Source organism: Nomascus leucogenys, unplaced genomic scaffold (assembly GCF_006542625.1).
Source record: "Nomascus leucogenys isolate Asia unplaced genomic scaffold, Asia_NLE_v1 000822F_85651_qpd_obj, whole genome shotgun sequence".
In the NCBI taxonomy this organism is placed as follows: Eukaryota; Metazoa; Chordata; class Mammalia; order Primates; family Hylobatidae; genus Nomascus; species Nomascus leucogenys.
Window position 1 is genome coordinate 17,995 of NW_022097323.1, and position 16,034 is coordinate 34,028.

The window sequence follows — 16,034 nt, forward strand, 5'->3', positions numbered from 1 at the left end:
CCATGGGCACTGTGGATGAAATCTGTTTGTCTTTCCTCTCCTAGTGTGAGAACAGGTAAGAGCATTGCCAAAGATTATTATCTGGTTAACAGGATCGGTTGAGAGTTATCTATGTCTCAAAATGTAACACAACTGTGTTAATTTCCTAGGGAGGCCACAACACATTACTACAACTGTGTGGCTTTAAACAACAGAAATTTATTCTTCTGCAGTTATGCAGGCTATGAGTCTGAAATCAAGGTTTCAGTGAGGTTGGTTCTTTCTGGCAAGCTCTGAGGGAGAGTTTATTCCAAGATTCTGTAGGTTGCCAGTAGTCATTGGTTGGCTTTCCTTCTGTTGTAGATGCATCACTCCAATCTCTTCCTCCTTCATATCATGGCGCTCTTCTCCATCTGTCTGTGTGTCCAATACACCTCTTCTTATAAGGACACCACTCATTGGATTAAGAGTATATGACAAATCCCAATCCTGTAGGACCTCTTCTAAGTGCTTGGTGATGCTTTAATGACAACAGGAAAAAAAAAAAAAAAGAAAAAAAAGCAGATCAAAAGACATCCTGCCATTGTGGAGTTTACATTCTAGCATGGGGAAGAAGGAACAAGGAAAACAACAAACATCGCAAGTTATGTGGGTGACAGAAGATGAAAGAGGCTATGGAACAATACAGATTGTACAGACATCATAAAGGGGGCTCAAAACTGAAGTCAAATTGTAACTTTAAATCATGCCTTTAACGTGCTGTCCCTGATGCCTTTTCAGTTAAATGCTTTGGCTCCGACGTTCCCTTTTGGGCCGTCCCAGGCCTCCGTCATCTTGGAATCCGCTGCTGCTAATGGGAAATATGGAATTCAAATTTAATGGCAGTGTTCATTTTAATTAAGAACTCCTTTCCTCCAGTGACTAGCGAGTTATTTTAGTGTGGTTTTTAATTGATAAGGCACTTCCCTAAGCTGGGTTCATGGTCCAATTGAACTAGCCAGTATCTCAGTTAGATTTGCCACAAAAGTCATATGTGAAATACTATTTAGGCTTACTAAGCTAACCTTTTCAGTTAAACCAGCCCCTTTACTGCTCATAAAAGGAAAAGAATAAAAATGCTTTGTCATTACGATTTTTGCACTGGGGTGATAGAAACCGCTCTCCAAATATAGCAGAACTGAATGCTCTCCACCATGACCACATTGACGATATCATCTACTTGAGGTACGTATCCATCAGGAAGTTTCACAGAATCCAAGGTGAAAAAGATAGTATAATCTATCACCCCATTTCTTCCATGTACGCTAGTAATGCAGACCTGTGAGTATAAATAATGGTAATGATTATGAAAAAGCTCAATAATCACTGTAACCGGCTTTGCACCTCCTCACCCTGGGTCCTGCATGAGTGCAGGTCACTTCGATGCAAATCACTGATTTCCAACCTGGTTGGCCCATTGCTAACACCAGGGGTACTTTGTAAGAATACCCATGTCCACGCTCCACCTCAGAACAATTAAATCAGACTCTCTGGGAATGAGGCCTGGGTCTCTGATGAGAAATCCTGCTCTAAATGTTACCAAAATATGTCCATTACCCTCTGTTGCCTTGAATTGCCTGCGCATATTCAGGCTTTAATAACCAAATAATTCTTAGCATTTACTGGTAAGCTCAAGTCCCACAACACACTCCGTTCATTCTTTCCCTACAGTTCTCTGGCACAAAGATCGTTTTTCTTCCTCCTGTCCTTGGAAGATTCTAATAACATTTGAGTATCGAGTAAAATGCACAATTTAGAACTTAATCATGTGATTGTTCCACATAATTTTCTAATTATTTCCTTTGGGAAGTCCTGCCTTTTCAATAAGAAAAGTGGCTCCTTTGTTGGCAAAGAATGTATTTCTTCATATTTTCTGGAATTCCCATTACACCCAACAGAATCCTGGGCATGAAAATTACCACCAAAGGAAGGGTTCGCAGAAACTTATGATGGGAGCAACAGGAAAGAAATTACCACTTCCGCATGAATGCAATGGGTGGGCTTCACAGAGCTTGCCTTGGAGTTTGGGAAGCCTGGTTCAGTGGAATATTCAACTTTTAACCACTCACCTTTATAAGGGACAAAATCTAAAACAGCCATGGAGAAATGTGAGTGTCATGATCTCTTAACCAGGTCAGGTTTAATTTCACATGTTATTTGATAGCGTACTACTTTATAGTGAGTTCTGCTAAATCTAAAGTCCATTTTGTGCACGTTTAAACAGACACACTGTAAATCTCTAAGTTCAAAAAGAAGTTTATAATCCTTAGGCATTGATTCTCCTCTACTGATTTAACAAATTTAAATGGAGCAAAGTGTGAACCGTGCATCACAGCCCATCTGAGGGAGCAGCACAGGATTTACTAAACAACTGTTTATGTTCACAACTCCTTAGTGAGAGGCAACCAAATGTGTAGTTAAGAGCACAAGTTTGAACCTGACCATGTGCGTTCGAGTCTTGACACTGCCACTCACTCAGTTTGCAACCTTAGCCAAGGTGCTTAACTTCTCTGTGCCTCGTTTTCTTCATCTATAAAATGAGAAGCACGATAAGTAGCCTTCATGATACACAGCTGCTGTGAGAATTAATTGATATGTGTGATACACACAGAATCATCGCTGGTGCATAGTAACCACCAAATAACTGTTGATTGGTAGTAGTGGTAGCAGTACCACTAGGAAATGTAGTTACTTTCCGAGTGAATCAATTTCCCCTGGTGTTGTGTTCCGCTGATGAACTCTTTTTTTTTTTGAGACGGAGTCTCGCTCTGTCGCCCAGGCTGGAGTGCAGTGGCGCGATCTCGGCTCACTGCAAGCTCCGCCTCCCGGGTTCATGCCATTCTCCTGCCTTAGCCTCCGGAGTAGCTGGGACTACAGGCGCCCACCACCGCGCCCGGCTAATTTTTTCTATTTTTAGTAGAGATGGGGTTTCACCGTGGTCTCGATCTCCTGACCTCGTGATCCACGCGCCTCGGCCTCCCAAAGTGCTGGGATTACAGGCATGAGCCACCGCGCCAGGCCTGATGAACTCTTAAGTATGTGCCTTACAGGTTACAGTTAAGACCACTGAGTTTCAAACAGAAGTTTACAGTAAGTTAAAAGTGAGTCACAGGATAACAAAGGTACATGAAAGAATGTGGAGCAAATGGAAATCCCAACTGCAACTGAGACAGTAAATTGCCACAATGACTCCAGAAAACTAGCAATATCAACAAAGTGAAACATTTCTTCACCTTAGGACCCAGCATTGTAGAATGATACAAGACACAGTGTTAGACTTCTTCTCTCTTTCTCTCTCTGTCTCTGTCTCTGTTAATTTACATACATTTCTTTTGTGTGGGTTTACTGAATATCTATGGGCCAATAACTCCAAAATGTATATGCCTCCAGCTCTAACCAACCTCAGGGTCAATTATCCGTATGCTTACACCAATCTAACATGTGTAAAGCTGAGTTGTTGGTATTCTCCATATTCACTAACTTTTGTTTGCCTCAGTCGTCTACATCACAAACTGGCAACTCCACCCTCACCACTGCTCAAACCAAAAACTTTGGAGGTACCTTGGACTCATCTTTCCTCCACATCAAAGATCTAATCCGTTACCTCCTGGGTTCTTCTCTAAGTTCTAAATATATCCAGAGTCAACTCAATCCTCAGGTCCTCCACTTCTCCACTTTCACTCACATCTCCATCATCTCTCACCAGGAATATTACAACGTTTTCCTGACTGATTTCCTGACTCCACCCTTCCCCTGATAGTCTCTTCTCGACAAAGCAGACAGAGTCAACATCTTAAAACAAAATTCAGGTCAGAGTCCTGCTTTTGCACCGAAGAAAACAAACTAGCAAGTTGCCTGGGGAAGCGGAGCTAATCTCCCCTTTTTTACCCAAGCTATATGGCAGCTGCAATAGACAAAAATAACACAAAAAAGTGTATCTTTGGGGATAAGCTAAATATTAGATCACATCTGCTGATTACAAAGAGAATTCAACAACACACACACACACACACACACACAGAGCCAAAAGGCGCTATCTCCAATCCTGCATGTGAAGCATTTGAAGTGTATTATTTTAAAATTAGGTACAGATCTTTTAAAATTAGGTACAGATCTCTAATAACCAACTACAGACAAGAAACTTCTCTAGTAACCAACTACAGAAATGATCCCTGCAAGTACAGTCTTTGAACGGTATTAAAAATAGTGTCTCTGTGTACTTGTAGGATTGTTTTCTTGATTAGAAATTAAATTCTTATGTGAATGAAAAATATATCCAGGCATTACTGAGGGCATTGAACAAATGAACACACAATAGATGACAGCAGACATTTTATAATACTACCTATTTGCCCCTATATTGTACATATTTTCAACTGGAAAGGTCTACCTCTAACATTGAAGAGCCATTGACTGAAGCCACATACACTGTAAGAGTTGTTCTAGGATTAAAATCCTCTCAAAAAATTAAGAGTTACATCATATATCTCAAAATGTAAATCGTACCTTCAGAAACAATGTCTATGGAGAAATAAATGCTGTTACTAATATAAATAATGTCTTCACATATAGAAGTAACATATCCAATTAAAACTCTGGTTACTGAGTATGAGGGTCCAGCACCATAAAGATGGTGGGGCACAACATCCACCTGTAAGATTTAGGAAAGAGTTACTTCAAAAACAATATAAATTTAAACATGGAACTTACATGATTAAAACACTTGTATTCGAAAATATTTTCAACAGTCATCCTAAACACTGGAGAATGTAGTTCACTTGGTAAATGGACCATTGACTTGAGATGACGGTAAAAGTCATGTGCGTGCTTCAAGAATTGTGAAATATATCCCAAAACATTAATTGCATACCCAAATTTAATGTCCTTGTACCATTAGATTCTAAGATTAAAAAAATACCTTCCTTCGCCTGCAGAAATTCACAGTGAAATGACGGTAAAGTGGAAAGATAATGTAGTCATAAGCAGATTGTGATAAAAGATATAAAACTAGTTCAAAGACGGTTTCTGTGAATTATCTAGATGGAGAACATTTCAGACAGAGAGAAAATAGGAGCATTGCTTGGGGGAAGTCAGACTAGTGCTGGGTTGTGAAAGAAGATAGAGGTGTAACCTTGTAAACAGGGGTAGAGGAGCAGGGAGACAGAGAGGAAATACAACAGAATTTAGGAGCCTAGGGAGCAAAACCCTAACATCCGAGATCCAGGCCTAGGAGAGAGAAGCATGAGATAAAGTTGGAAAAATAACCTCAATTGGGGGAGTTTCAATAACCAAGTCAAATTAGGGATTTGCTTTATCTACAATAGAGAGGCATACAAACCTTTTTCCTCATTGGAAGTGTAATACTCCTTCTTTAATAATCCTTAAAACTTACAAAAATAATGCAAGTTCATTGTACTAAAAGTAGGGAAAAAAACAGATAAGCAGACAGCAAAAGGCAGTTACCCCATAATCCATATTCCATTACTAAGAGATCACCAGGGACTACATTTTGGCAGTAACGTTGATTCTTATGTTTTTGTCTGTGATATATATATATATATATACATATATATATATATATATATATATATGCATATATGCCTGTTCCAAAAGTTAATTAGCATTGTATTTAGTATTAAAATATCACATTAAATGAACACAAAGGTTTTTAAATAACAAGAGAGGATGGAAAGAGTCATAGGGAATCCCAATTAATGGATGTGCAGTAATTTACTAACCCAATTTCACATAATTAGACATTTCACTTGTGTCATAGCATTTGGACTACTTGCCTGACTTAACTATAGGATAAACTCCTAGAGTTGGAATTTGCTGATCAGAGACTTCTAATGGAAACTTGAGCCACTGAGTTGTAAATAATTTTTCATGGTTTTAAAAATAGCCTAGCTTGCTGCTATTCCCATTTCTCAACTGGTGTCTTTCCAACTGTCAATACCAATCTGATGTTTATTTTCCCCTCACTGTCATGAAGGAATGAGGCACCAGCCTCCCATCCACATATCTACCACCACTTCCGTCAGTATCCCAGTGGATGATCCACAGCACCCTTGGACCTCTCTGATCCTTGACTCCATGCCAACTCACAGACATACTGCAGACTAAAGCTTTTCCCATGTCTCATGGCTCCCAACTCTGTTTCTTATGCCTTGCAAATACCACCAACACAATAGCAGGTACAGACAGATTCAAATGTTTCCAATAATGTGTTGTATGACAGATGTGGCATTTCAACAAAATGGGGGCAAAGTGGATTATCCAATTAATGTTCAGAGCAACTAAATAGCCAGTAGTGAAACAAGACACCCATCCTTCTCTCAGTCGTACACACGGAAAGCAAACCCAGGCTGACTGTATCTTTAGATGTAAATAAATGAAAGACTTTCAGAAGAAAAGCTAAGTGAATACTAGTGTAAATTGTGTGTTAGAATTAGCCTAAGGATACTTTCTGAACCCAGAAGCCACATGGACAAGATGGACATATTTATAGTATGTAAAAATTAAACAGATAGAGGAGGAGGGGAGCAAGATGGAGAAATGGGGCTCTCCAGTGATTGTCCTCCTGCAGAAACATCAATGTGAAAAACTATCCTTGTATGAAAATACCTTCACTTGACAGAAGGAAACCAGGTGAGAGACCATGGTACCCAGTTATAGCATGAAAAAGAAAAGATGCATTGAAGAGGATAGTAAAGACAGTTTTACGTTACCCACATCTCCCCTTCCCCGACATTCAACAACACAGCATAGAGAGAGATACTATCCACCTGGAGGAGAGAGAGAGTAGCAAGCATAGGACATTGCCTGGGAACCTAATATCAGGCCTATCACACATATACGCCATCACTTGACAGACGCCCATGGCCCCTGACTCCAAAATGGTACTTGTGGACAGAGTCTCTAGACTCATCCTGGCACCCGACAGGAAGCCGCAGCCATAGCAAAACAAACTCAATATCTGGCCCAAATCTCTGCTGAGTTATTCCAGTGGCCTTATGCTCAGAATAATCTACAGCAACAATGAGTCCTCAGTGAATGAGTGGAGCCTTGGATGCCAGTCTCGCAAGGCACCAGCCTCAATAGCTAAGGGATTGCATGCTATTGCAGCATCTGTTGCTGTGTCCCTGTGATTAGGAAGCCCCCTAGTGCTTCAATAACTGTAGTATTCACAAGCATAAGGACCAAAAGAGACCTATATAGAGTTTCTGGACAGGCTTAGTGCCAAAAGATGTCCCCCAAAAGCTAGACTGTAAAGACTAAAATGAATACCTACTTCATCAATATCCAGATATAAACACATGATCACAAAGATCAAGAACAATAAGGAAAACATGACATCACCAAACTGACAAAACAAGGTGCCAGTAATTGACCCTAGAGAGATAGGAATGTATGAGTTGTTTAATAAATAATTCAAAATATCTATTTTCAGCATGCTCTGTGAACCTTGAAAACAATTACAGAGAAATGATTCATAATTTAACAGAGTAATTTGAGAGAAAGATTGAAGGAATTTAAAAACCCAAACAAATCCTGAAATCAAAAAACACAGTGAAGGAAGTACACAATAGAGAACATCCAGAGGACAATTGATCGAGCCAGAGAAAGAATCTGTAAACTTGGAGGCAGCTTCATTGAAAACATACAGAGGAGAGAAAAGAAAAAGTAAGGACACGAAATGAAAATAAAAACTTACTGAATTTCTGGGACAATTATCAGCAGAGCAATAGTATGAATCTCTCACATTCAAGAGGGAGGAGAGATTGAAAAAGTGGTAGAAAGATTATTTAAAAAATAATAGTGGAGAGCCAACCAAACCCACAGAAAGTTACAAACATCTAGGTACTGGACGACCAAAGTTCTGCATTCAGATACAATCCAAATAAGATTACCCCATGACATATTACAATCAAACTGTCAAAGTTGAAAGAGAATGAGAGGATCCTGAAAACAGCAAGAGGAAAGAAGCGAATCGTATACAAGGCACTTCCAATATGCCTACAAGAAGACTTCTCAGCAGAAGCATAATAGGCCAGGAGAGAGTAGTAGAGTATATTTAAGGAACTCAAGGAAAAAAAATCTCTAACCAAGAATAAGGCACCCAGAAGTGACGGGGAGATAAAGACCTTTACAGAGAAATCACAGCTGAGAAACTTCCTTACCACCACAACTGTCTTATAAGAAATGCTAGGGAGAGTTCTTCCAACTGACATAAGGGACGCTAATGAGTAACGCAAAAACATCTGAAGGTATAAAACTCACCAGTAAATGTAACTACACAAATTCAGAATACTCTAATAAGGTAATGGTGGTTTCCAGATCACTTATATCTTTCATGTAACGGATAGAGAACTGAACTAGTAAAAATAAAATAATTGCAATGATTTGTTAAAGGATATAAAAGGTAAAAAGTTGTAAAGTGTAAAATAGAGAACTCAAAATCCGGGGGTGGAATTAAATGGTACAGTGTTTGTATTTTGTGATCAAAGTTATGTTATCAATAAAATAAACTGCTGTGATTATGTTTTTGTAAGCCTCATGCTTACCACAAAGAAAAACTCCTGTAATAGACACATTAAAACAAATAAAGAAAACAAAACATACTAATAGAGAAAAATCTCTTATCCATCAAGGAAAACAGTAAAAGAGGAAGAAAGGAATAAATTACCTACAAAATAGATAGAAAAATGTTATCTAAATGACAACAGTAAATCCTTACTTATCAATAATTAACTTGATAGAAATGGATGAGATTCTTCAACTAAAATACAAAGAGTAGCTGAATGGATTTAAACAACAACAACAACCAAACCTATGAGAGACCCACTTCTCCTTTAAGGACATTCGTAAACTGAAAGTGAAGACATGAAAAAAGATATTCTTCCATGCAAAGGGAAACCAAAAGAGAACAGGAGCAGCTAAACTGATTTCAAATAAAATAGGGTTTAAATCACAAACTGTAAAAAGAGACCAAGAAGGTCATTATATAATGGTGAAGGGGTCAATTCATGAAGAGGATATAATGATTTCCAAAAATATGCACCCAACATAGCAGCACCTAAATATATGAAGCCAATATCAAGGTCTAAATGGTGAGATAGAGTGCAACGCAATAATATCAGGGGACTTCAACGCCCAACTTGCAGCAATGAGCAGATTGTCCTGACAGAACATTGACCCCCAAGAAAGTCGGATTTATCTGCACTCCAGACCAAATGGACCTAACAGTCATTACAGAACATTCCGTCCAAATATTGCAAAACACATATTCTTTCCAACTACATGTGGAACATACTGGAGGATAGATTATGGGGAAGGTCATTGTAGGGTCCAGCTCCACAGGGTCAGTGGGTCTCTCCCCGTGTGCGGAGACAAGAGAGTGTAGAAATAAAGACACAAGACAAAGAGATAAATGAAAAGGCAGCTGGGCCCGGGGGACCACTACCACCAAGTCGCGGAGAACGGTAGTGGCCCCAAATGCCAGGCTGCACTGATATTTATTGGATACAAGACAAAGGGGCAGGATAGGAGAGTGAGCCATCTCCAATCACAGGTAAGGCCACGTGGGTCACGTGTCCACTGGACAGGGGGCCCTTCCCTGCCTGGCAGCCGAGGCAGAGAGAGAGAGAGGAGACAAAGAGAGAAACAACTTACACCATTATTTCTGCTTATTAGAGACTTTTAGTACTTTCACTAATTTACTACTGCTATCTAGAAGGCAGAGCCAGGTGTACAGGATGGAACATGAAGGCAGACTAGGAGTGTGACCACTGAAGCACAGCATCACAGGGAGACGGTGAGGCCTCCGGATAACTGCAGGCGAGCCCGACTAATGTCAGGCCCTCCACAACAGGTGGAGGAGTAGAGTCTTCTCTAAACTCCCCGGGGGAAAGGGAGACTCCCTTTCCCGGTCCGCTAAGTAGCCGGTGTTTTTCCTTGACGCGGAGGCTACCACTAGACCACGGTCCGCCTGCAAACGGGCGTCTTCCCAGATGCTGGCGTTACCGCTAGACCAAGGAGCCCTCTTGTGGCCCTGTCTGGGCAAAACAGAAGGCTCGCACTCTCGTCTTCTGGTCACTCCTCACTATATCCCCTCAGCTCCTATCTCTGTATGGCCTGGTTTTTCCTAGGTTACGGTTATAGAGCGAGGATTATTATAATATTGGAATAAAGAGTAATTGCTATAAACTAATGATTAATGATACTCATATATAATCATATCTAAGATCTATATCTGTCATAACTATTCTTGTTTTATATTTTATTATACTAGAACAGCTCGTGTCCTCGGTCTCTTGCCTCGGCACCTGGGTGGCTTGCCGCCTACAGGTCATAAAAAAGGTCTTAGGAAATTAAAGGAGTTTGAAACAATATCAAATCACTTCTCTAACCACAATGGTAAAATACTAGAAGTGAATAAAACTGGGAACTTTGGAAACTTTAGAAGTGGATGGAAATTAAACAACATGCTCCTAAATAACTAATGGGTCAATGAGGAAATTAAAAGCAAAGTGTAAACATTTCTTGAGATAAAGGAAACTGAAGGCACAGCATACAAAAACCCATGAAATACAGCAAAAGCAATTCTAAAAGTGAAGTTTACATCAATAAAGCCTACCACAAAAGAAAAGATACATCTTAAATAAACAACCTCACACTCCACCTTGAATAACTAGAAAAAAAAAGAAAAAAATGCAGTCCAAAGTAGGACAGAAATCATAAAGGTAAGAGCAGAAATAAATCAAATAGGCATGAGAAGAACAATACAAATATCAATGAAACAATCAGCTGGTTTCTTGAAGAGGTAAACCAAATCAACAAAATTTTAGCTAGACTAAAGGAAAAAAGGGAGACTATTCAAATAAATAAAATCGAAGATGAAAAAGGAGATAGTACAACTGACATCACCAAAATAAAACGGATCATAAAGACTATTGTGAACAATCATCTGCCTACAAATAGGACAAGCTAGAAGAAATGGATACATTCTTGGACACATACAGCCTACCGAGATGTAATAGTGAAGAAATGGAAAATCTGTTCAGATAATTAACAAGTAAGGAAAGTGATTCAGTAATAAAAAATCTCCCATCAATGAAAAGTCTAAGACAGAATGGCTTCCCTTCCTAATACTATCAAAATTTCTATATAAAGAGGAAGAATTAATATATACTTTTAAAACTATTTCAAAAAAACAGACAAGAAAGGAACACATCCAAATGCATTCTATCACATCATATTACCCTGCTAGAAAACCCAGACAAAGAAACACAAAGAAGAGAAAACTGAAAAAACGACGTGCCAAAATTCCTGATGAACACAGTTGCAAAAATCTTTAAGAAAGTATTAGTGGCGTGGTGGCTCACGCTTATAATCCCAGCACTTTGGGAGGCTGAGGCGGGCGGATCACAAGGTCAGGAGATCCAGACCACGGTGAAACCCCGTCTCTACTAAAAATACAAAAAAAAATTAGCCGGGCGTGGTGGCGGGCGCCTGTAGTCCCAGCTACTCGGAGAGGCTGAGGCAGGAGAATGGCGTGAACCCGGGAGGCGGAGCTTGCAGTGAGCCGAGATTGCGTCACTGCGCTCCAGCCTGGGCGACAGAGCGAGACTCCGTCTCAAAAAAAAAAAAAAAAAGAAAGTATTAGTAAACCAAATTCAACAGTACATTAAAAACATCATTCACCATGATCTAGAGGGATTCATCCCTGGGATGTAAGGAAGTTTCAACATACACAAATCAATAACTGTGACATATCTCATGAACAGAATGAAACACAAAAGCCATAGGATCATTCCAATTTAAGCAGTAAAAGCATTTAACCAAATTCCACATCCCTACGTGATAAAAGCTCCACAAATTAGGTATAGGAGGAGTGCACCTCAACACAATAAAGGTCGTATATGATAAACCCACAGGTAATGTCATACTGAATGGGGAAATGTTGCAGGCTTTTCCTGTAAGACCTAGAACAAGACAGAAAGCCCACTTTTACCCATTCTATCACACATAGTCCTGGAAGTACTAGCCAGAGAAATTAGACAAGAAGAAACAAAAGGCATCTAAATTCAAAAGGAAGAATTTAGATTGGCCCTGTTTGCAAACTGGAAGTTCTTACATATAAATAACCCTGAAGACACCACCGAAGAGCTACTAGGTCTAATAAACAAATTCAGGAAAGTGGCATGAGACACAACCAACATACAAGAATCAGTAGCGTTTCTATACACCAATAATGAACTATCTGAGAAAGATATCAAGAAACAATCCCATTTACAAAAAATTCAAAAAATAGAATAGGAATAAATTTAACCAAGAAGGTGAAGGATTGCAACACTGAAAACAATAAACCATTGACAAAGGAAATTGAATGAGGCAGGAATGAATGGAAATATATCATGCGTTCATGGACAGGAAGAATAAATATTGTTAAAGTGTCCATAACCTAAAGCAATCTACAGATCCAATACAACTGCTATAAAAATACCAATGACATTCTTCTTGGAAATAGATGAAACACTACTAAAATTTGTATGGAACCATGAAAGATTCCAGATAGCTGAAGCAGTCTGGAATACAAAGAACAAAGCTGGAGGCATCACACTACTTGATGTCAAAACATATGACAAAGCTACAGTAAGCATAACAGCTTGGTACCAGTATAAAAGCAGATACTTCAACCAATGGAGCAGAATACGCAGATTGGAATGAAATCAGTGCTTTTACAGTCAACTGATTTTCGACAAAAGGCCCAAGAACACACAATGTTGAGAAAGTACAGCCTCTTCAATAAATGATGTTGAAAATAACTGGATATTCATCTGAGAAAACTGAATTTCCACCCTTATCTCTCAGCATGTACGTAAATCAACTCAAAATGATTTAAAGCTTTAAAAGGAAGACCCAAAGCTATGAAACTACTAGAAGGAGACATAGGGAGAAAAGCTCCATGACATTGTTCTGGGCAACAATTTTTAAAAATAGGACCTCCAAAGTAAAGAAAACAAAAGGAAAAACACACAAATGGGATTACATCGAACTAAAAAGATTCTGCGCCACAAAGGAAATGATCAAAGAGCGGAGAGAAAATCTGTAGGATAGGAAAAACATTGACAATCTATACATCTAGTAAGGGGTCAGTTTACAAAAAGTATGAGTAACTCCAACTCAATAGCAAGAAAAAAAATCCTATTAAAAATGAGCAAAAGACCTGAATAGACATTTCTCAAAATGAGACATACAAATGGACAATGAGCATAAAAAAATCCTCACCTTCTCTAATCATCAGGGCAATGCAAATCAAAACCACAGAGATACTGCCTGACACATGTTAAAATGGCTAACATTAAAAAGACAAGAGATAACAAGTGTTGGCAAGGATGTGGAGAAATTGGAACCTTTATGCACGGTTGGTGGGATGTAAATTGTTACAGCCATTATGGAACACAGTATGGAGGGTCGCCAAAATTTTAACAATGGAACTATCACATGAATCCATGAATCCCTCTACTGAGAATGTATCCAAAGAGAGTGCCATCAGTGTGTCAAAGAGATGTCAGCACTTCCATGTTTATTGCAGCCCTATTCACAATAGCCAAGAAACAAAAGCAATCTAAGTGTCCATCTATGGATGAGTGGATAAAGGAAATGTGATATAAATACACAATGGAATACTATTACATAAAATAGAACAAAATCTTGCCATTTGGGATAACATGGATGAACCTGAAGAACGATATGTAAGTGAAATAAGCCTGTCACACAAATATAAATAACTGCATGGTCTCATTCACTTGTAGAATATAAAAATTTGACCTCATAGCAGTGTAGAGTAGAATGGTGGTTGCCAGATGCTTGGGTTGTTAGGGTGGATGGAGGAATGAGGAGATGTTGGTGAAAGGACATATCATTACAGTTATATAGAAGGAACCTTTTTTAACTGTCCAGAATGGGCAAATACATACAAACAGAAAATGGATAAGTGATTTCCTGGGGCTGGATGTTGTAGGGGGAGGGGACAGTTGGGGGATCAGGGAGAAAGGGGAAGACTATGAATGGTTATGGAGCTTCCTTTTACAGTGATGAAAATGTTCTAAAGTTGTTTGTGGTGATGGTTGCCTAACTCTGTGAACAATCTAAAAACTACTGGATTGTACCCTGTAGATGGGTGAATCGCATGGTGAATCACGTGACTTATATCTCAATAAGGCTGTAAAAGAATGAAAGACATAAAGCAAAGAAAAAAGATGGTATCAGAGGAAATACTACAAGGACGTAATATACAAACTTTCCTATTACAAATCTAATTTTCCTACCATAGAGATAGCTGTAAATTTTCCTAATGTATAAGTAGATCTAAGAAAGGAAACTTGCTGTAATCTGATTAAGATCCTTAATAATTCCAAATGACCGATGAGACTGCTTTCCTCTTCTCATATTTGCAAAGATTTCAGATCGAGAATATTGTTGTCCTTGCCTATATGGGCAGAGAGGCAGTCTCACCGCCTATTGCTGAGAGAATCAATTAGTACAGTAGAGCTAAAGAATAATTTCATAGTAGCCACTGAATGGGTAAACATCTGGACTCAGGTGATGTTCTCAGGACTCTAGAAATCTGCCAAATGTTATTGAACTGTATCCTTAAGAGAGTTCTGTGGTTTGTAAACTATACATCTATGAAGCTCTTTTTAAAATGTTTACAAGGCACATGGTTTGACATAGCAATTCTACTGCTATGAATGCACACTATAGAAAACGTTTTTTTACCTGATAAAGGAAGTTGCAGGATTATCTAGAGTCCAATAATTAATATTGTTATCCATATTCTTTAAAGATTAGAAGAATATGTAAGTAATTTTTATTTTTTAAAGCAGAAATCACTACACATATTAGAACAGAAGAACCTACAGCTTCAGAGGAGTGGGGCTTCAAATTGCAGTCTACATCCACTCTACGGATCACAGTAGAGATGTTGGATTAATACAAGAATAGAAAGATGCAGAAAGAAAGCCCACTGGGATAAGACACAATTCCCAAACTCATGCACATCTCACCTTGATTGCTCTCAATCCATAAAGTGTTTTATCTTCTTTCACAACCACATTAACTTTTTGTCCAACTTTTAGAGGCACGTTGCCAGTCACAACATCACTACTGAAGTAGATCGACTCACCAATCATGCCATAATCACCACAGAAATGTGCTTTTCCCACGTGGGAGAGAATTGGCTTGAATATACAGGGACCTGTCACCACCAGTTTCTGGGGCTCCAGTGTTCTGCCATGGAGCTTCCAACTGGCACACCGTGAAAGTGTTGCAGATGTGCTGATATCAGATGCTTCTCAGCTCATTTAGGGATACATGCAATGAAGAAAATAAAATAAGATAATGATCTTTAGCTGGATCTGGCAAACTATGACCCTTCTGCCAATTCTGGCCTGATGCCTGCAATGACTCTCAAAACATAAAGTTCTATTTAGGTAACTGGAGCCTAATCAGGGACCGATAGATTGTACCTAGTGTTCTTCTCATCATGATTATGCATACTGTTAATCAAAAAGGCACCTTGAAGTCTCTCATCATGATTGTGGTTTCATCCTCTAACCACCTGTAGCTTTTAGAGGTTCTGGTTCGTCATTTCACTCCTCTTGTGAGATGCATAAAACTTTAATTATACATCTACCACGGGGATATGTTCTATGAATGTAAACAACTCCTCTTTGTTATGCTTAGTGTGTAGTTCTCTGTTTTGTCAAAATTTCATATTCTACTTAATCAGCCCTATTTACAAGGATCCCTGTTCCCTTGGTGTTGGAGAATACAGTGTTTCAAATTGAAACTCTTATATCTATTGGCAAACCTGACGTTGCACGTACACCTCCATTACCAGCCCAGGAATATGGAGTTTATTCTATGTTTTCCTCTTTCCACCTTTCCACATGTATTGTTTCCTTCTCAGCTTTGGAGAAACCAACCTTCCATTATCCTTCGTGTATTTA

The 16,034-nt window shown here is 39.0% G+C and overlaps 1 protein-coding gene and 1 pseudogene across 1 annotated transcript; both read right to left on the minus strand.

Moving 5' to 3' along the window:
- Window positions 1-504: 504 nt before the first annotated feature.
- LOC100606822 (cancer/testis antigen 55-like) lies at window positions 505-15,919 on the minus strand. Its single transcript, XM_030808986.1, has 6 exons — window positions 15,896-15,919; window positions 15,090-15,263; window positions 4,525-4,669; window positions 1,993-2,105; window positions 1,110-1,297; window positions 505-829 (listed from the first exon to the last, which is right to left on the minus strand). Exons 1-6 carry the CDS (start codon window positions 15,917-15,919, stop codon window positions 760-762), a joined length of 714 nt encoding a protein of 237 aa, XP_030664846.1. The 3' UTR covers window positions 505-759.
- Window positions 4,111-4,206, minus strand: LOC115834234 (annotated as a pseudogene).
- Window positions 15,920-16,034: the final 115 nt, after the last annotated feature.

Excerpts from the sequence above, each read along its gene's own strand:
- LOC100606822 (XM_030808986.1), bottom strand. The coding sequence starts at position 15,919 with ATGGAGGTGTACGTGCAACGTCAG. Across the intron at positions 2,106-4,524 it reads CATAGACATTGTTTCTGAAG|ATTTTGTCCCTTATAAAGGT; the intron begins GTACGATTTACA and ends TGGCTGTTTTAG. Across the intron at positions 830-1,109 it reads ATCACCCCAGTGCAAAAATC|CAGCAGCGGATTCCAAGATG; the intron begins GTAATGACAAAG and ends ATTTCCCATTAG.